Here is a 22,466-nt window from a genome sequence, read left to right as displayed (position 1 = left end):
AACTTCTATCATTTCAGTTTAGTATTTTATCTGTGCAACTTGAAACTTAATTTGTTTTCCCTCACAGTGACCACAAACACAGCACATGACAGACACGATCAGCACCTAGCTGCTACACACGGTGGTGCTTATAACTGCTAGAAAGAGTTATTTCTCTCACACATTTGGTTTCATGAAAACAGATTTAGAAAAGAGTCATCAGAACTTGCGTTTATTGAAATATGCAACATAAATGGTGATCATGTAAGTAGTGTTCACAAAATGTTTTTCTTCACACAAACATGTTAAAGATGTTCTTGCAAAGTTGCGATTTCAGCACGTCAACTTGACCTGCAGGTGGAGCGTTCGGTTGTAGTCTCTTTTATGAGTGCATGTTAAACACACAACAGCCATTAGGTGGCGCTCCTCACACATGTACAGTTTGTATCAAGATCATGGGATTGTGAAGAGTCCACTTTTCTCTTTGCAGGATTTTCACCTCAGTTGGATGTTTCCCGTATTTTAACCTTTTGAATTTTATTGTTAATCCCCAAATATGCAGTGGGCCCTTTTTTTTTTTTTATTTTATTTTTTTTATTATAAGTGATTGTGGGAATTTTGGGGGAGGTAGGCAGAATAACAGTACTTCATATCACACCCATCAAACTGTCAACACCTGTAAGAATGTGGCCTTGGTTAAAATAGCTGCAGATAAATAGCAGCACACCCTCTTCAGTGAATACCACAGTCTTTAAAGCGTTCACTGATTTTCCCCATGCCGCCTAATTCTGGACATGCTACTACTTTTTATATTGTTAGTGACATCGGCGTATTTAATTCCGTTTTCCATTTGTATTGGTCCAGTGATACTCGGTCTTGTACAAGTTTTTTCCATTTCTAAAAGACAAAACATCAATGCTACTAAATAAAATCTAAACGCAAATACTTGTGCAAAATGCCTTTTGATTCTTGAGTTATAACTTACAGTATCAAGGAGTATGACAGGAGGAAGAAGTAAAGTTGGTGAATCTGACAACATTTGAAGATTTTCAATTCATTCCTCTGTGCAGCTGTAACCAGATTAAATCAGTCATAATAACAATAAATTAAATAAGATGCATTTTCTTCTCTTTTGATAAGAAAAACAATCCTGCAGATGATGTAACAATCGTACTGTTCTGGATCTGCTGTGTCACATTTACTGTTCAGTCACTTGTGTTGTGCTTCATTCATCTGCTGGTTAGATTATAGCAAAGCTGAGACAGCATGAGTAAGGTGGGTTAAACGGTGTTATAAGGTTAGTGAATATCATTTACATGTACATGTGTGTCTGTGTCCAGCTGTCCTTTAGTTCAGCCATAATCCGTCCAACCATCAAACAGACTGACTTGTACAGATATGGATGGCCCTTTTTTTCAAAGCTTCAAATACGGGCATACAGTTCATAATCTTCTTAAAAAAACTGCCCCAATTGAGTAGAAAAGTAAGATTCGAATGCTGACATACTTGTGTGAAGTCAGTGTTACTAAAACGGAGAGAAGGTTACTTGAAAGAGACTTCCAAGAGCTGAGATCCTCTGTTACTGTGAGGATCAACCCTAAAAATACACCTCACCTAAGCTTCTTAAGGGGTGTGCGGTGGGAGTTAGTCTGCGACTGCCTGATGGACAACACACACTAACGCTGACTCACAAAGTCGATTTAATACCTGACATTCCACACAAGGGCTTGACCTCTTCAAGTTTGCTTTATGGTTTCTAACCAGCAGTCAGTCTTCAGCCTGAACTGTTTGGCTGAAAGTCTCGACAACATGAGCGTGTCAAGCCTTCTCAACCTCAGCAACCTGGGCAAGATCTGCGGCTCCAGCCACAGCAACGACGTGATAGTTCTGGACCGGGTGAAGAGGAAGAACTCCGTCAGGCGCATGTCAATAATTGAAGACGGTCAACTCGCAGAGGTTCTCTACTTGATTCCAAAGCAGTCCATAATGGAGCAGCTACCGTTCCTCAACCCTAACGACTACATTCTGTGTGAAAAGCTGGCAGGTATACCTGCAGAGCTGTCAGGTAATGACTCGTTACTTCATTAGGTGTTAGCTATTGGTCGTATCTTTTGAAAAATGAGCTGCTGCTTGATATTTCCCTCAAGTTTATAAAGTGGTATAACGTTTTCTCTAATCCATACTGGGTCAAAATTATAGATACAGACATAAACCCCTAACTAATATTTAGTTAAATGTCCCTTAGCAAGTTGTACCTTGGATCAGATGCTTTTGGTATCCATCAACAAACTTCTGACACAATTCTGGCTGAATATTTGACTGATAGAATAGGTAGAGTTAAATCAATTGGTTTCTTGGCACAGACACGGCTTTTAAGCGTAGTTCACAAATTGTCCATAGGGTTGAGGTCTACATGCACTCATGATGACTGCATGCATCACAGTTTCAGTCATCATAAGTCTGCACAACCCTTGCTGTGCACATCTTGAAGCTGAAGTTTATTGAGCAACACAAGAAAGTCCTGAAACATCACAGAAGACAGCTAAAGAGTATAATGACAGAATTATTAGTTGGTTTTAGAAAAGGTTAAACATCTGAAGCCTTTGCCAGAAAACATCAAACAGACTTCGAACAGTTCTGGAAACAAAATCTGGGCATGTCCGTCTGGCAGTGGAACGAGGTGATCAGTGTTTATTGATGATGTATCTGCTGACAGAAGAAGCAGGATAAATTTTGAAGTACACAGGACTATGCTCTCTGCTCGGTTTCAGACAAATGCTGCAAAATTATTTGGACATTGCTTCACAGTGCAAATGGACAATGAGGCATGGCTTTTGCAGCCAAGCGCAAAAGCAAAATAAGAGTTTGGTGCCAAAAATGCACTTTTCTGAACACAAGAGCCAATTTAAAATAAACTATTAGCCAAACAGGCATGCAGAGATCCCCCAGGAACGTTCAGTCCCAGAATGATCTGACAGTCCCAGCTGCTGCACCAGTGTGATTGTTTTTCGAAAACAATCAAGTAATCCTGATATATGATCATCATTTATGTAATGCCGACATAGAAAAGTTTGTATGTTTTTCCCTCTAAAAGAAAACCCCAACACCAATACTTCAGAATAACACACAAGTGCAGCAGCGTTATATTTCAGAGAAACAATTACATCGTTGCAGTGAGCTCACATTCACATACTCTCCCCCTCGGTATGGATGAGGTCATAGATTAGAAGCACAAGAGAATTTAATGGCAGTCCTGCTGTCCTCTGTCATTGACACACACACACCACACACACACAAACACACACCCCTGGCCTCTGTGTTGTGGAACCACCCCTTTCTCTTGGACCAGCAGTCCAGTTAGTGCCTCTCCTCACTCACGCCGTGAACTTCAGCGCAGAAGAACAGAAACCATGAAACAGAAAGGTAGACATTTTCACGTGTGTTTGTGTTTGTGTATAGGTAACAAAGAAAGGAAAAATGTCTCCTTGTGTATATTTTTGGTTGTCTTTTTATATTTATGAGATGTTATTTGTGTTGAGTCAAAGTTGGATCCGGATGACACTTTTGGTTGTGGTAGTAAAAATGAGAAATGTGACGTTTTCATTTCAGATAGATTTATCACTGAACACCTGCATGTGTAAAAGTGTACGGTGAAAAGTGCAAGTACAACTGTTACAATAAAAGTAGAACATAGTTGGGAAAGAACAGCATGTGATTTCAGAAATACCTCTGAATTAAGCAGCGATTAGCCCACTGTGCAGCAACAAGGAGCACTCAGATGTGACTAAAATGTGGAGGTGACTCTTATCAGAGTGAGGGTATTCTGTCTTCCACAGCAGCAACAAGAAACATCTATAAATAATTTAAAGACATTCAACTAAATGAGCGGTTATTTGTATAATATTCTCACACATGGTGCTCTCTACTCTAGAAATTCCCATTGCTACTTTGCTCCTACTGAACCTGAAGTAATTTGAAGGGTTACACTGATTTTACATCTTTGTAGTGTTGGAATCACAGCCTGAGTGCTTTAATACAGCCTCTGTAGAGCGCAGGTAGGGTGCTTTTAAATCTGTCTGCCCAAGATAATGATGGCATCACAATACACTGCAAGACTTTGATTTGTAGTACATTACAATATCTGTGAATATGAAAAAACAGCCTTAAAAATCCAGATTAGAAATGTAAATATTCCCTGCATCACAGTTTTATTTAGGCTTAGTAACGTGTCACTTAAGTAGATCTCTGAGCTAAGGCAAAAACAGATTTTGTACAATTCCAATGAGCTTGAAAGTCATTGCCTGGTATAATCACCTTTATTATTTAACACAGCCTGAACTCTGTTAAGCAAGTTTTCTCGTAATTTATCTAAGTAGTCTTCAGGACAGTTTCTCCAGGCTTCTTGAAGGACTTTCAAAGCTCTTTTTTGGCTCTTTGTAGGCTTTCCTATTTTACTGCTCTTTCAAGATGATCCCACACTGCTTCAATAATGTTGAGGTCTGGGCTCTGGCGAGGCCACCGTGTGTTTTTCTATCCGAGTACTGTATGCTTTTACTGTTGGCAGTGTGTTTGGGATCGTTTCCACGCTTAAAAATGAGGCAGTTGCCACTCAGAGGCTTTCCAAATGGTATTAGAAGGTAGATCAAAATCTGATGTTACTTATCAGTATTCATAATTCCATTAATTTTCATAAGATCTCCACCACCACTGGTTTTACAGCTGTCTGGAGACACTCGCTGTTGTACACTGTTTTATTATCAGAATTCTCTAATTTGGACTCATCACTTCATTAGAGCTGTTGTCAGATACTTTTTAGATAATGTTTTAGGCCTGCAACATCTTCTTTTGTCCTCCACTTATCCAGTTTCCTCATGTTTTTTAAGGTCACATTGATATGCCAAATTTCCAGCTAACAGCTCTTTGGGAACCACCTTCCTGATATCGCCAAAAGTTAATTCTGTCCATGTGGACGTTGTGTTTTCAGTGGGAGAAACGTTTCGTAACTCATCTAAGTGACTTCTTCAGTCTCAGCTGACTGCAAGTTTCCTCAATCTTATAAACAGTACATTAATGACTGAAACTAGCACCACTGAAGGAACAGTGGGCTGGGAGGTCATTTCCTTGATCATTATTCAAGGATCAACTTTTGGGGAATTTCTTACCTGGATGATTGAGCATCAAGACACCTTACTGATACAAAAATACTACTTTATGCCTGTCAAACTGTGTTACCTTTGGCATTTTTCACAGATTCGGCTAAAGAATTTTCAATGTTTCATAGGTCGGTTTTAAATGACAAATGAACCAATGTCCAAAGGAAAACTTTGAAAGAGCTTCAAAAAGCCTGGAGAGCTATCGTTCAAGGCCACCTTAAAATATGACAAGAAAGTTTGACTCCTTGTAAAGTGATGAGCGGTGATGAAATGATAGGCAATGAGACCTTTGCACATTATTTATTATTGTGCAAATTATATGTTATTAAAAACAAATTCAAAGTCAGGCATTAAGGTTACTCAGATGAAGTCCAGAAGCTGATTTGGAAATGTATTTGTTTGACAATAGAGTTCTAAGAACCACTGAAGTTTAAATCTTCTGATGCCATTTTACTTCCCCCTAAGTACATAAAAACTAAGCATACCAAAAATAGATGCTCCCATACTCCTCTCTCTCACACACACACACAGATACAGATTTTCATAGCTGGGCTGTGTGCGATTAGCTGTTCGGCTCGGGTTTCTCTCCATTTGCTGTCTTTCTAAATCTACCGTTTGCTAATACTTGACACATATCACATATCAGCTTCAGATTCTGGAAGAGATCAAGAAAGTGTGGGAGGGCAATAAAAAGCTGAGGGCTTCAATCATTTTTTAGTTTTACCCTTTAAAAAAAGACAATTAAAAGCACACAAAGGGTGCATATACTTCAGTGCAGGATGACACCACACAGTGCAGAATAGTACAGCTAGACCTGAATATATCCATCATCTAGTTTCCAACAAGAACAAAACTTAAAGTATTTCTGACTTCAAGACAAGTGAATTGCATGAATTCGTGCTGGCAGAACATCTCTGTCATTAACAAATGTCCGAGGCGCTCTAGGACAAAGACCTGTTTCAATAGTCGTTACTGTCCTATGCCCTAATTGATGGGCTACATTCCAACTAGGATCATCCCATCTGCTCTAACACTCCAGATTTTTATGTTCAGTTTTGTTCCATAACATTAGGATAGATTGTTGATTGATAGGCTTTTTCATAACTGTTGTGCTAAATAATGTACATTTAACCATAGTGTCTGTACAATGAGCCTTTGAGATATGGTCCCTAAATGTCGCTTGTTGCCATAGTAAGAAATCTCTCCTGGTGCGGGGCAGATCGGAGCCACATACCAGCGGTGCTTGACTCACTTCAGTAACATTCACAAGCCCTTCACCTTCAAGTCTGCACAAATCTTTCTGTTTGAATCAAATAAGTTTAGACCCAGCTCATTGAAATTAGTGTGACTAATAGTATCTGAGACAGATTTCCAGTTAGTGAATTTAATAAGAGTGTGTATGTGTGTGTATTATGGAGCACTGTTGACTTTTTGGTTGCCAGCAGTATATGAAAAATGAAATTCATGTGTCTATCTCTTTGTATGCAGAGTGTCCGATTACTGGATGACAGACTGCTCTCGACACAACACATTCTTTCCTCCCTCTCCTTAGACAATCACATTAAGGACGTTTCAAGAGGCTGTGATTAGATTGTACAGGCACGCTGGTGCTGCCATTCAGAAAGATACAGAAAGAGAAATTATCTTAAGAGTTTTAGTAAGATATAAGACAAAACTTTGCACAAGGGGCCACTGCTCTTGTACATTATACCTACTAAAAGTATTGTAACATTAAAATTTTTATGTTTCCATGGGGGAAAAAAAGTTTTGTGATGTTGTCTGACTTTTGTGGGGTAATATCCACCTGGCCAGCCTGTATTCAAAGTCTGTGGATGTGTAATTAAGCACATGTACCCAGTTCTGAAAAAGCTGGGATGCTGTGTAAAAAGTAAATATTCTCTTGTAAATAAAAAGAGAATGCAATGATTCTGCAAGTCTCTTAAATCCATATTTTATCCACAATAGGACCTAGAAACATATTAAATGTTTAAACTGAAAAAATGTACTGATTTAAGAAAAATATTAGCTCATGTTGAATTTGATGGCAGCAAAATATCTACAACAAAAGTTGTGGCAGGGGGTGGGGGAGTAACATTGCCCCATTCTTGTCCGATACAGGATTCTAGATGCTCAACAGTGCCGGGTCTTCTTTATTGTATTTTTTTGTTTCATGTGGTGCCAAATGCAGTCCAGACCCTGCAGTCCTAGACTGCACATAGGGTGGTATGAAGCCATGTTGTTGTAATAGATGTTTAACTTTGTCTTGCTGAAATATGCAAAGCCATCCCTAAAAAAGACGTCGTCTGGATGGTCCCCTGCTTGGTGTTCTTCCAAGAAGAACTTTTCCAAGAACAAATTTTGATCTATCAGACCACAAAACAGTTTTCTGCTTTGCTTCAGTTCATTTTACATTAGATTTCCCTCAGAAGGCAGCTTTTTGGATCATATTTATAAATGGCTTTTGGATAATACACCCTTTAGCCTACATTTGTGGATGGCACAGTGGACTGTGTTTACACACAGTGATTTCTGGAAGTGTTCCTGAGCCCATGCAGTGATTTCCACAACAAAATCATGCCTGTTTTTAGTGCAGTGCTGCCTGAGTGTCTGAAGATCATGAGCAAACAAATACTTTCCAGCTTTGTCCCGTGCGCACAGAGATTTCTCCAAATTTTTGAAAGCCTTTGATGATGCTGTGCAACGTATATGATGAAATATTTAAAATGTGCACAATTTCATGTGAGGAATATTAGCTCTGCCACTCTAAGAAGCTCTTTTAACCCAGTCATGTTAAATACTTTGTCGAGAAATGTTCTTACAGCCTTTTCTTTTTAGTACCAACTTTTTAAAATGTTGCTACCATTGTATTCAAAATGCATATTATACCTTTCATGAAATAGTGCAATATTTTAGTTTAAACATCTGATATTTCTCTTTGTTCTAATGTGAATAAAATACAGGTTTTACATACTACACAGAGTCCGAACCTTTCAGATTTGGGTTGTATGTTTATCTCAGTTATGTAAAAGCTGAACTGACTGGCTGACAGGATTAACGTTATGAGCTGTTCAGGCAGAGCAGGATAAATTCCTCCTATGGATGAAAAACGATGATGACAGAGATGATTGCTTTACAGTGACTTGTATTAGAAAATGAAGTAATGTTGATTGTCATGTAATGGCACTGTGGGCGTGTACATTTGTGTACATATGAGGGGCACAGCGACACATTTTGTGTTTTAACCTCACTGGTTTGCATGGCTCCAGGGAATTAGGTTTAACCAACTGGTTCTAGACAAATAGAGTGGGAAAATAGAGTGAAACCTGTGAGAAAATAAGTAAGTCCTTTAATGATACTCTTTATTTCCCTAAAATTGAACTCAGTTTTGTTCTGTTGCTAATGGTTGATAAAAGAAAAAGTGATATGATCATAAATGGGAGCATTTAAACTAGTGGTCTGAGAACCACTGGTGTACACCGTCCTAACAAGTACTGGGCAAGTTGCCTTAAATTATCTGAGGACATTCATGGTCCCCACAGGATGAATTCTGGATCAACAGGTCAAAATTTTAGTTCGTCCAATTACTTTTTAAAACACCTGCAAAAAAAATGGCCAGTCCTTTGGCCTCATCTCGTCTTAAGCACTTATTAGCAAATGTGAACATGCTATGTTGCTAAACATGTTCACAGACTTTTGTGTCTGTGGAAGTTTCCTCTACCAACATGATGTTGCAAATATTAGTTTGCAAATAATTATGGAAGACTCCGCAATGCACAACTCTGTTGCATACAATAGACAAAAAAGAGCAGTGTAAAGCAGCAAAACTATAGCAGTTAATCGACTGATCAATACTTAACTAATTTATTTATATCTTGTGTTCATGTAGTACTACACACCCAGGATAGCTGCCACCCCTGCCCTCCAGCAGGGAAGAAGGTAATCTGCTGCTTCAGGTGTGGGGAGTCATGCAGAGGAGAGGTGCTGCGTGTTCAGAGCAGCTACTTCCACATAAACTGCTTTACATGCAAAGGTGAGTGTTGATGGAAGGACACCACTGCACTGGTATTACTGTCCTGGTAACGCAGCACTCGAGTTTTAGGCTGAAAGAGGAATCTGTTTATAACAATGTTCCTGATTGTCATTTCCTTTTCAGTCTGGCTTTGTCTAACCAGACAGTGATGCAATTTTCCTGAGGACAACAGGCCAGTAATTCAGCAGTCTATTGTGAGAACCACCTGGGTTGTCAAATGGCCAATCAGTGGTGTTACTCTGCTTCGTGGAAAACATGCGGTGCTTCCTCTGCAAGCAATTGTCCCCACTAATAAGCTCTGACAAGCTTCTAGTGTTGTTGTCCTTTCATGTCATTGTGACGATGTTTACAGCGCAGGGGAAACAAAGAGACTTTCAGAGAAGAGAAGCTTGCAGTACGGAGAGAGCAGGGCGAATGAATCAATGTCTGACTGTCAGAAATGTGTCTATCAGTGTTACACTGTAACACATTGCTGTTAAAATACAGGACATTTTGAAGTAAAGTAACCAAACACTGTTACTGTTATTGTTCTTCAGTCAGTCTTTTTTGAGTCTGTTGCTTGCAAAATCATACCACTACCTCATTTCGTAAACATATCTCATACAAAAATTCAAATGTCAGGAAAAAATATTGCAGTGAGCCAAAGAGGTAGTAACTCTGGTCAGCAGCTATCCCAGTAGTTTCACATGAATGTTAATATTTATGTTAAAGTAAATCTTGTGTCATATCAGATGTGTTGTGTTTAGCGTTTGATTGTATAAGATGTGTGATTTATTTTTCAGCTGTTTATGTGGCTAAGAACAGTGTTAAGCTTTCGCCAACTTGGTGCCAGTAAAATATAATATCCTTGTTAAAAGGCAGTGAATTAGGGCTGTTGATATTTTGTGGAGGACTGTTATTATTTTTGTGCAAATTTAAAGAAATTTGCACAAAGTTTCTATTGATTAAAAAAAATCTCCTGCTTTGAACATGGAAGCAGGGACATGTTCAAAGATGGTTGAATTCAAAATAGCATAATTTGGAACTTGTTTACATTGTTAGAGAGTAGCAGGCGGACAGGAATAGAGCAGCACAAATCTGTCCTTGGCATTGTGTGCATTCTGTTGTGGCAGGCGCAGCAGGACAGGTTGGATGCTGTAGTATCAAATAACTAATAACAAGCAGACAGACAACTCTATATATCGCCTGTAAACTGACACGAAGCTGATCAGTACACACGCACAATGTAGACAGATGTTTACATTGTGCGTAATGCACAAAACCAGAGAAATGTTTCAGGAAGCCTTAAAAATCAGAGGGTCAGGGAGCAGAAATAGCCGATGCTTTATTAACTTCCTACTGTGACAACATCCAGAGTGAAGGCGACACTTTACGTTAGCTGTGGTCTGAAAACTAAACTAAAGGGCAACAGAGTAAACAAACGCACAAAGACAAAGGGAAAAGTAAGAATATTACTTTTTAGACCAACTTAAAGTGGCCACTTTGGGGTCAAAGGTTTGATAGGTTTTGATGAAAAAGATGTCTGCAATGACTTAAAGATAAATGGGTCAGGCAAAGGCTCTAAATAGAGCTGGTAATAATCCTCTTTGGTGTTATCACTAGCTTTTACATCACTAACTTGTAACAGTCTTGATATAAAACATTGTAATATTGATCAGATCTTTCTCTGAATGTGTCTCTGTGCAGTGTGTGGCTGTGATTTAGCTCAGAGTGGCTTCTTCATGAGGAATGGGGACTACCTCTGCCCGCTGGACTTCCAGCGACGTCATGGCACAGCTTGCAACAGCTGTGGAGAATTTGTGGAGGGAGAGGTGGTTACGGTGTTGGGGAAGACCTACCACCCAGCCTGCTTTGTTTGCGCCATTTGCAAGTAATCTTAAAAAAGATGTTTGGGAGGTTTTAGTTCTACATACATGTCTTACAAATCTGTGGTATAAGTGTGTCTCTTACTTTGATTCTCAGACAGCCTTTTCCTGCTGGGAATTGTGTCACCTTCATTGGAAGAGACTGCCTCTGTCAGCGCTGTATGGAACCTGTGTCGCCGTCTCCAAACGCCACCAGCTATTCCAGCAGTAAGAGCATTCCTGCATACTCTCTAAGCAGTGTTCATATCAAAATATTTTAAAAATATATCAAAGGTTTTGATCCCTTGTAGTTTTAATAAGACAGTGGATTATACATTGAACACTGGCCAGCTGTGGGTCTTCTGCCAGCTGCTTGTGTATTTAGTCTATCCTGTCTTCAAGAGTCATTCAAGGTCAACATCTGTTAGCAAACAGGAAGTTTAAGTCTTCACTTTTTTGCAGGTAGCACATCAGACTCTCCTGTGCTTGTGTAGAACGAATTGGATAACAAAAGTATTTGGGATCATTCATGAAATCTGCATGTAAGAGGGGGAAAGAAATCAATCATCAATTGTAAGCCTTTTCTGTGTCTGGGTAATGTCACCTTTCTTATCACGATGACGGCTACACAGTGTCACTAAATCCAGTCTAATACCCGCCTGCAGCTGTTGTGGATTTCTTTACAACCCTTTAAGTTGACTTTCCTTCATGAATCCAGTCATCCAATTGTGAACCTGCCAGTATGAAGCAAGAGATACAGTAAAACTTAACTCTTTACCTCTGCTTGACCTCATCTGTGTACTGATTATAGATAAATGGGGGATAAATAGGGGATTTGGACTCACAAAGCCTCTGGACTAAGAGGATCTCTCCGCAGGAGTGTGCGGAAAGGTGCTTTTCTCATGGCAGAGATTCATCAAGCTGCTGGAAACTTTCCTCAGAGATGTTGGTCCGTATTGACATGAGAGCATCACACAGTTGCTGCAGATTTATAGACTGCACAGCCATGATCTGAATTTCCAGTTCCATCCCAAAGGTGCTCTATTGGATTGAGAGCCAGCGACTGTGGTCATTTTACTACAGTGAACTTACTGTCCATGTTCAAGAAACCAGGTGAAATGATAAGAGCTCTGATGTGTTTCCTGAGCTGAGCATGTCTAATAAGTTGAGCAGCTGTCTTCTAAAGTGACCACTGAGTATAAACGTATATGTTGTGTTTTCAGACTGCACTGGCTGTGGGAGAGACATCAAGAATGGACAGGCTCTATTAGCCCTCGGAGGCCAGTGGCACCTAGGCTGCTTCAAGTGTAAAACCTGCAGGAAAGCGTTGAGCGGAGAATATATCAGCAAGTAAATATAAATGTCTCATTCATGTACTCACTCATTCAATATGCTTCGTCTTCCTCTTCCTTAATCTTTTATTTCTAAATTGAGTATGATATGATGAATGCTGCTAAAATGATGATATAAAAGTTCCACATGTACTGCTGGGTAAGAGTATGTCATGTGCATCTTTCAGGGATGGAGTTCCCTACTGTGAGAGAGACTACCAGATTCAGTTTGGGGTAAAATGTGAAGCATGTCAGAAGTTTATAACTGGAAAACTCTTAGAGGTAAGAGAGGTCGGCTTTCAGCGAAGAGTCTTTGTTTCTTTTTCTGTTGCAGTACATTTTATTACAAACATTAGTCTCAGAAGCCCTTCAGAGATTTAAATCTGTTAAATTCCTCTTTGTAGTCCGTAGCTGCCTGTCTTTAATTTTGCTGAGTGTTCATGCAACTTCTTTCCCTGGAGCGTCGCGTGTGCCGCCACTTCTTCTGTTCCTAAAAAGGTCTAATCACCTGTTTTGAATGTTATCTGTCTATTTAATGGCTATTATCATTTCCCACTCCTAACAAGTGTCCTCCCATGCTAACGACCACACTCTAGGCTGTTAACACCTCATTTAGTCAGCGGTCCAACTACACTGCTGGGCAGACGTAACCTGGTGAACTGCAATGTGATTTCTGCAGCTGTTCATTTCATGCAGCTCCTGCACATACGCAGTCTGTGAGCCACTTTTGTCTTCCTCATTATCTGACTTAGGCTGGGGACAGACATTATCACCCCAGCTGTGCAAGATGCAGCCAATGCGACAGGATGTTCACAGAAGGAGAAGAAATGTATGTGCAAGGTCAGTTTGAGATCGTAGCCTCTCTTTAAATAAACGGCCTGTCTATTCGAGACCAAGAAGCATTTTTGGTCATTGATGAATGCATAAGAACGGTCCTGTTGGTTAAAAACGGTAAAAGTCTTCTCATTTTGGTAAAAGTTGCAAAAATCAATTGTCTCTTCTTTCACAGGATCAGTAATTTGGCACCCAGATTGCAGAGAAACCAGCAGAATGGAGGACAGCTACAGGGTAAGGTTTTTTTTTACTCATTGTTAAACATGTTAGAGGCAGTTTGAGGATTCTTACTATCATTTTCTAAAACAAATATAAGTGATTTTACAAACTCACAGAGCAAAGACTTACTGCAGCTGTACAAGGTGATTTCTTTACGAGATGTATTCCTCCCCAGGTCGGGAGACCTAAAACGCCCTGTCTTGATTTCTTTTTCCCTCAACATGAACTGAAGGTTAATACTGCGAGCAGGTCTGCGGTTTGCAGTGAGCAGGCTGCGATCTCGTGATTCGAGATTAACCACACGTGCTTGTTTCACAATTCAATATGACAGACACTTTGCTCACCTGGCTGGTCAAATCAGAGCTTGTTTCATTTGATTCACAGTCTACATTCGATTTTTTACATTGCACAATGATTAGAAGGACCTTTAATAAGCTACTGCTTCTGAATGAACTTTGTTGGCAGTGTTGCATGCTCACCTTCACACTTTTTTTTTTGCTATCAACCACATTAAAATTGGCTGGAAATCTCTTAAATAATCACATTACTTAGTTATTGTATTGTGCCTCTATTGTACACTGAGTGTGCCATGGATTGCATTCCTGAAAATAACGCTTGTGTGTGCGTGGATGTAAAGCCATGTGAAAGGCCACAATCGACAGCAAAAAAAGAGTACTGTTTCCAAGGTAGCTCTTTCTGTTGCTTGATTTTTTTTCTCTCCCATTCTCAGCAAACTAGATCATCATCTGAAAGCTCCTGTTCCAGGCCGGGCTCATGCACTCCTGGCAGCCCAGGTCGAGCCATCTGTGTAAGTTAACAGGCCAGCATTTGCGTCTATGGTGCGTGATTCACCGTGGGTTGATCTGTGTTTGACCTATCCTTTATTTATACAGGGGAGTCGCACGGACGGAGTTTCCCCCTTGCAAAAAAATTCATATTGATGTGAAATGTGGAGGAACACTTAGGGAAATAGAACATTAAAATCAGTAACAGCTTTCAACAAGTGGTACCTTGACTGATTGGAACTAGTTTCTTGGTGCTTGTTAGGCAAAATGTGATTTTAGTTGTGGCTGAATGATAAAGAATGTCAATGCATCCATAAATTTACTGAGAAAGTCAGGGTTCAAATGCATTCAGACCGACTTTGATCACAAAAACTGGTGCTTTCGGTGTAATTCGTTTCCTCCACCCATTTTTTTTTATCACCCACAGAAATGAAATAAACTTTACTCCCACCAAAACACTTCAGAATATAAGAAAACTACCTCTGCTATGCACAAAAGCCTGGAAATCATTTTGCATGTTAAAACAAAAACATTGGATTTTATTCTAGACTAATGGAATCCGCTCACCTCATGTGCCTAAATCACGGGATTAAAGTTTAATTCCTCCCTGAAATGATGTAATAAGACACCTTTGACCTTTCATAGGACCTAATCTGTTGTGTCTGCTCCTTGTGCGTCCTCTCCTCTCCTTTCCTCCCTGTCCTGCTCCCAGGCCAAAGTAGATAATGAGATCATTGATTACAGAGACTTAGCAGCAATTCCCAGAGTCAAGGCTATATATGATATTGAGTATCCTGATATGATATCTTATAAGTCTGTGAATGACCACCCCTCTACTTTGGATGAGAAAGGAAACACACAACACAGCCAAAGAGTCCAAAAAAGTCCTGCAGAGGTAATTTCATCCAACGCTCCAACTTGTGTCGAGTGACATGTTTGTGTGTTTATTTTATTTAGGAGTCTAACCAAGTAAAGTCTTGTTTTTCCTCATTCTTGTGTTTAGTTGTATTTGGCCAAGAAAATAAAAACATCTATTGTAAAAACAATTCTTTAGAGGGACAGATCATCCTAAAATGAAACATGCATGTCATTATTGTGGAATGTGGAGCTATTTATCTATTTAGTCTGTTTCACTGTCTTGAAGGAAGCATGCTGTGCAGGGAGGTGGATGCTCATGACAGTGGCAGCAGTAATGACGTCTCTCTGAGCTTAGCTGTAATGTGAGGTAACTGCATGCTTCCTTTAGTTTGGTAGGTGGAGTCAGAGTTCCTACATTAAACTGCTTAAAATTAGATCAGTGGAAGCAACGATGCTGAGGCTTTCCAACATGTTTTTTGGTGCTTGCCATTTAGTTCAGTCGTATTCAAAAGAAGCCAAAACTTGGCAGCTAACATCAGAACAGTCGAGATGGATAAATAGCGCCACAGACCAGAGGAAAAACCATGTATATTTTTGTGAATTGTCCCTTAGAGTGTGCTTTGAAGCAAGAGTGCTTCAAGTTTAAATTTTTACATTGAAATGGTCCATCAATCCACTTTCATGTGTTTATCTCACATTGAAATCTGAGTCAATGTTTGAACATGAATCTCTTGAAAGCTATTAAAGATACAAGCCTCAAATTTTCACTGGTCTCACTTGCCATCACAATGAACCAGAATCTGTAGTTGGGACATATACATCGAAAAATGTCTTCATACGGACTAATTAAAATATGAAAACAATTGAAGAAGCCCTGTCAAGTCCCATATTTGAGAGTGTGCACTAGTTAAAATAAACAACCTTGACATTGCAAAAGACAATTAGTGAGTATTTCTAAACATTCAGATTTCATAGTCATTCAAAAATAAAACATAGATTACTTGTTAACATGAAATTCTTAGTCTAAAAATGAAAAAAATCGTATTTTAATAAACCAATACTCAGATATTTTGAGATGTATCTGTCCCAAATTACAGATCCTGAGTCATTTTAAAAGGGATTCAGGATTTGATTTTTTTTTTTTAGAGTTTTTTAGATTTTCATTGTCAAACATTGCCTCTAAGACTGACAAATGAAGATAAAACACATGGAGAAAACGTATAAACTTTCTAATTTGGGATGGAATCACCCATATGTTGTGTTACCTTCGAATTAACTACGCGATTCAGTGAATGTGCTGATTTTGCTTCTTTTCTTTGTCTGATTTAGTCACCAGAAATCAAAACTGAACCCACAGAGGTAAAACACACTTTTATTAACTTTACTTACAACAGACGCACAGAAATACCATGAAATCTGTTATCATACAGTGTGAGCCAGTCTTCCCTTTAAATCGATTTATTTTCACGTGGAGTTTCAGCTGGCTTTGTTTTCCTCTTCTCAGGAGAGTTTTGAAATAAGAACACGTGTACCCAAATCTAAAAGCCAAGGGCCTTTCGGACTTCATACAATGTACCATCGCCATAGCTACACTCCAACTTCGTCCAGATCACCACAACACTTCCACCGACCAGGTGAGATAACACAAAAGAAGCATACCAACACTCTTGTTTAAAGATATGAAACGCATCCCATGTTCAGCTGTTCTCTGTTTTACCACCACAACTCCTTCTGTCTGCACTTCCCGAAATCCAAAGGGTTCCCGCTTTCTTCCTCTTTATTCTGTGGCAACACTGGCACTTCCCCTCCTTCTCTTTTATATCACACCTTTCCCTCTCAAAGCAAAGGTAAGACCCCTGCTTCTGTGCCACCCTCTTTAAGTCTTCTCCTCTATTAGTGTGTTAAATTGCATTTTGCATTCCTTATTAACCCAAATTATTTAATGGTGAACGCAGCACTGGATTTCATTTGGATGAAGTCTGAAACACAAAAATAATACCAACAAACTATTTGGAACTAGCACGCATGGTTCACTTTATTCTTTGAAACACTGTGCCACCTAGTGGTCAAAATTCAGAACTTAAATTCTGCCTGGTTTAATTATTTTAAAATGGCTTTGATTGATTCGATAAATAAATATTTCAGTCTCTTTACAACTTCACACACAACTTCCTGTGCAGCTGTGGTTATTTATAGCAGCGTTGTGCCTTTGAGTGAAGTTTATCGTGTGCGAACGAGATCTGCAGAGCTTTGATCAGTCATCACTGGTCTGTGTTTTTGTTGTGGTAGATTACAAACTAACTGCCTTAAGGAAACCATTTTTGCATTTTTCATTGCTTCAAATGCTTCCTGATTTTGAAGGTTGATGTTTTCAATTTCAAGCAAGAAGCTAGTGTTAATACTAACTGTTTAAAACACTGAGAATAAAAGTGGAATAGTTTGACAGCCACCTTCCAGAAACATATCTAATGTTTCCACTGTGCAGTAGTGAAAAAATGAAGCATCTGATAATACTGCATTCTTTTCTGACAGCAGACGAAAGCTTCAATGTGTACAGGAGGGCCCCGATTTATAAACAGCAAGGTACAGTATTTAAACCTGGTATAAGTTATGCTTGAATCACTCAAAATTACATTTAAGTTTCAGTTGTGTTGTTTAAAAGTATGCATTTGTATCTTTGTAAGTTAAGCTAAAGAAACGACTTTTTATCAAAACCTTAAGATCTTGATAAAACTTTACCTCAAGTCACTACAAGATATTTTAAAGTCAGTTTTGCAGTATAGTTAGTAGTAAATGGCTGAGCTAAGAACCGGAGAAGGTAAATTTTTCTCAGTAGGTCTATTTCGGGCAAAGATCCCAGTCTGAGTGTAAATCGTCTCGTGATGAGCTTATCTGTCTGCTTTCACACAGATCCAAATTCCTCGACATCCCCAGCATCCTCTTTGCCCGGTCGGAACAGCCTCAGCCCGGTAGGACACGCGTTACTAATGCTTAAATCTCACTTTGGAAAGATTGCATAAGCCTGGTACATGACATTCGTCTAATTGCTGAATTAATTAGATACACACTTTGATTAAGCTTTGTTTTTAAGTCAAATTAAATCAGACACATCTACAAACAAACATTTAATTTTGTACATATATATATATATATATATATATATATAAATACAGTTTATTTATTTTTAATGCTTTTCTATTTGATATATGTAGGCGCTAAATAAACACTTTAGAAAAGGTTATTATATTAATATTGTGAAAATTTTGTTTTCATGTGTTTTCTAAGCCACGGCCAGCTGATTTCTCCCACTACCATGACGACAGATGCAGAGGTATCCATGTAGACAGATGTGGTTAATTACTATTTTAACTACCATTAAAATGAAATTAATTACACTTTGTTGGGATTTACTCTCTCTCTTTCAGACTTCAGGGTATGTGACAGTAACTGAATGGAGTTGGTATTCGAGTCAGTCCTGGTTCCCTGTTTGGTTTGTGGCATATTTTTTTGAAGAACTGGCCTAACTCATTGTGTGAATATATCTTTATTAACTCATATTTCTACATAACCGGCTTTTTAATCATGCACATATTCAGCTTTACTCGCATTTATCTGGAAATAATCAGCAAGTCTTCAATCAGGTCATGATATTTTCCAATTGCATGTGTTTGCTTCATTTTGTAGCTCATCTATGACCATCAGTACCCATTAACACAAATGGAGAGAGGAGTGTCTATGCCTAATTTGTTGGAACCAAATGCAAGTATTATATTTTATTTTATTATATAATTTGTCTTTTAACACACTTATATCACATGAGAGTTTTAGTAGATGCACCTATGGTGTGATTCCAAAAAAGTAAGTTGGTTTGTTCTCGGGTTATTGCAATCACAAACTTGGGTCTTCACAGCACCCACATGGTGGTGTGATGACAATACCACATCGGCCTTTTACGGCTGAGGGATATAGCATCTGGTTCCATAGCAGGTCCTGAAAATATGTAAATACAACCTCAGCTGAACAGCAACATGACACATTACACCATGTTTAGCAACATAACTTAAAGTAATGATAAAGTATGACTTTTTCTGTTGTGATTTGGGTTTTGCTTGGGATCACTGTCCTGCTGCATGGACCCAGTTTTGCCCAAGCTTTAGTTGTTGGACAGATGGCCTCACATTTGATTTTATATAAAGTGCTCCATAACAAATGCTCCAAACATGGCCCAGTGCATTATTGCCAGACATCTCCACTTTGGTTTCATCTGCCCAATACATTGTTCCAGGTGTCTTGTGATTTGTTCAGATGCAACTTTGCAAGCCTGAGATGTTTTCTAATTGTACAGCCATGAACTTAAACATTTAACACACTTGAATGCTTCAGACCAGCAAGCTGCCAAAACGTCTGCTTTTATGCAACAAGTGCTCACATTTGTTGATGATCAATTAACAAGCGAATACTTACCCACTAAATTTCTATGGAAGCAGTAAGGGTGGACTTGTTATTTTTCACACACTGCTTCTGAACTTTGGCTTAGTTTGTGTTAAACAATGAAACTGTGTAACTTGTTATGTATTTTTCTTCATCTTAAGTTGTATTTACCAAATTTTAAGACCTGATGAGGTTGTATAGATTTAATTAATGAAATGTTCTCAAATGGTTTTTATTTGTTTGTCAAGATCTATCCATATGAAATGCTCACAGTTAGTAACAGAGGACGAGTGAAGCTTCCCAGGGATGTTGACAGAACAAGACTTGAGGTGTGGCTTAAATGGCTTTCTTTAAAAAAATAGTTATGTTTCACTTAAATGTAATGTTTGAGCTTTATATTAAGAAATAATCAGACAGAATTACTCTGCGGCTTTATGCACAGAAACATTTAGTTCATCCTGCTTTCTTTTTGCAGCGTCATCTGTCCCCAGAATCATTCCTCCAGATCTTTGGAATGGATATTCAAGAATTTGACAGACTTCCACTTTGGAAACGTAATGACATGAAGAAGAAAGCCGATCTTTTCTAATACATGCTGTGAATATGCGATGCACGAGTTCCTTTGAACCTGTATGTTTATTCCGATGTAAAAAATAGCACAAAAAGTAAGGACATTTGTGGTTGGTTGATTTTTCTTCTTTTTTCTTTTTAATTTTTTTGTAACAATTGCATTTGTAGATTCAATAGCAAAATAATTGGTAGAGAAGATTTGGCAATTTTTTTCATGGGCGCAACCCACAGACTGCTCAACCTACAAATACATTTTCTTACAAATGTAGCACCATTTAAGGGAGAATAAACAGGCTTTTCAGCTGCATAAGATTTGTTGCCAAGAAGCATTGTTCAAAGCATCAACCAAACAAATGTCCTTACTTTCTGTACTAAATTTATTTGGCACAGAAATATGAAATGTTTCCCTAAAAACCGGACAGTTCACAATTATCCTGGGACACTGTACCTTTATCACTTTTTTTTAGTTGTTCATAGGTTAGAGTAAGGAATAATAGCATAATTAATATTATAATATCCAAAACTTAACCTTATTTATTTGTGTTTCCACGGGCAGCCGTGTATCCTCTAGATTCCCTGCTTATATTAAACAACTCCATATTTTTATTCTTGGAATCTGCTAGAGCAGCTGTTCATGATTCACAGTTTTAAATAATTTTCCTTTCCCTCTCCTTTATGACAACTTTCTTCTGGTTCGTAGATGTCCTCACAACAGATCTGTGCCTGAGATGACAATATTAATACATCATACAGAGCCAAGGGTAGAAAAAACTGTCAGTGTTTAGTGGGTTAAAGCCTGAACTTCAGACGCATAGATATTATCGCTTGGATCATTTGAAACCATGGCCTTGTTTAACATGAGCATCCACCATAGTAACTGTATGCAACACTATATGGACAATAGTATTGGACCATGCCTCTAGGATCACTGAATTTAAGTGTGGTACTGTAATTGGATGCCACTGTTGCAGAAAGTAATTTTGTGAAAAGCCTTCCCTTCCAGATATTGAGTGATCAGCTCTGAGACATTTTACGCTACACTCAGCAGGCACTTTGTTAGTGTCGCTCAGTTTGAACTTCAGCAGGTCATGTTCACCAGCGGTCCCCAACCAGGACGGTTTATGTTGGACAATATTTTCACGGACCGGCCTTTAAGTGGTCGCGGATAAATATAACAAAATAAAACCAGTACCAGTACCAAAAAAGAAGAAGATTTATTCATAACACACGAGAAAAGACCCAGGGAAACCGAGTTAACGATAAAAAAATAAAGATAAAAACCCAGAAAACCATAAATTTCACACCCGAGCCTCAAGTCTCATGGCCCCGTACCAAACAACTCATGGACCACTATCGGTCCATGGCCTGGGGGTTGGGGACCGCTGATCTACACCATGCCTAAATGCACTGAGTTGATGCGCTGTGATTGGCTGATTAAACGATTGTGTTACCGAGCAGAAGAACAAATGTACCTAACAAAGTTGCTGGTGAGTATATAAGTAAAACATACGTTTGCTGGTGAAAGAAACTGAATATGATGATGATATGTTTTCCTATTATGTTTATAGAATTTAACTCTGTTTCATACCCAGCGATATAACAGAAGTACTGGCATGCTGCAGGAATTCCTCAGACCTGAATGGATCCTTTATGTAAATCCCATTGATTTTGTAGTGGCTACTTGTTAACTGTTACAATCAAGCTCAAAATAAAGTCACTGATGCACCATGAGCAAGTAGCCTGCGATGAATATAAGTTCAGTTTTCAAACAAAATCTGAACAGTCTGCTTGCTTTTTTCCACAGCAAGTAAGCAAACAAAGAACAGAGTGCCACTCAGTTGAATTTCAATTTAATTCTATTTGTGTTCTTTAGGGAAAACATACGGACAATGTTACAAAAACCAAAGGAAGACAATTTTTAAACACTGGGTAATTAGGGAGATGGGAAACATCAGGGAACACAGCTGAACAGAACCTGACTAACGAGACAACAAAACCAAAAACAGCGAAATAAAACAGGAATACACATTTGACACATTGACAACGTTGAGTCCACTGTCAGAGGCCATAAGTAATATTACTAACCCTCACTAGTTCTGTTTCTGTACTGTGACGAGTTCTGAAACCTGACTGAACTCTTCAAATATACCATTCCTCTGCAGATAATTGGTTAACTGTTTTACAACTACTTAAGAATTTTTAACATAAAATTACAGAAGACAGCGTAGTCAAGTAAAGTTTAATTACTGCCATAATAAAAGCCTGTGGTACAGAGGTCGTTAATGAAGACAGCATCCTCATATTCAAGACAGAAGCATTAATTAATGGTAAGATGTTTTTAAGCAGTCTTGTAGGAATGGGGTCTAAGAGACAGATTGATTATCTGCAGGAAGTAATTATACAGTTGCACATACTGTTCTTGAGAACTTTAT

The 22,466-nt window shown here is 38.7% G+C and overlaps 1 protein-coding gene across 12 annotated transcripts; it reads left to right on the top strand.

Moving 5' to 3' along the window:
- Positions 1-67: 67 nt before the first annotated feature.
- On the top strand, positions 68-21,765 carry LOC102314608 (actin-binding LIM protein 1). 12 transcript variants are annotated; one of them, XM_005935538.3, is made up of 21 exons: positions 68-2,044; positions 9,019-9,162; positions 10,849-11,032; positions 11,125-11,234; positions 12,230-12,356; positions 12,526-12,619; positions 13,090-13,177; positions 13,347-13,405; positions 13,566-13,622; positions 14,121-14,198; positions 14,888-15,070; positions 16,363-16,392; positions 16,538-16,667; positions 16,791-16,880; positions 17,569-17,616; positions 17,944-18,002; positions 18,319-18,364; positions 18,459-18,466; positions 18,718-18,792; positions 19,713-19,793; positions 19,940-21,765. In XM_005935538.3, the coding sequence occupies exons 1-21, from the start codon at positions 1,729-1,731 to the stop codon at positions 20,051-20,053; spliced, it is 2,121 nt and encodes a 706-aa protein (XP_005935600.1). In that variant the 5' UTR covers positions 68-1,728; the 3' UTR covers positions 20,054-21,765. The 12 variants fall into 12 exon arrangements, with proteins under 12 accessions (XP_005935600.1, XP_005935599.1, XP_005935601.1 ...); XM_005935537.3 differs by having other exon boundaries at positions 17,566-17,616; XM_005935546.3 differs by having other exon boundaries at positions 1,933-3,402; positions 17,566-17,616.
- Positions 21,766-22,466: the final 701 nt, after the last annotated feature.

Source organism: Haplochromis burtoni, unplaced genomic scaffold (genome assembly GCF_018398535.1).
Source record: "Haplochromis burtoni strain Fernald_Lab_line unplaced genomic scaffold, NCSU_Asbu1 Contig_192, whole genome shotgun sequence".
Taxonomy (NCBI): domain Eukaryota; kingdom Metazoa; phylum Chordata; class Actinopteri; order Cichliformes; family Cichlidae; genus Haplochromis; species Haplochromis burtoni.
The sequence above is the reverse complement of the archived record's forward strand: the minus strand, read 5'-3'. Positions and strand labels throughout refer to the sequence as shown.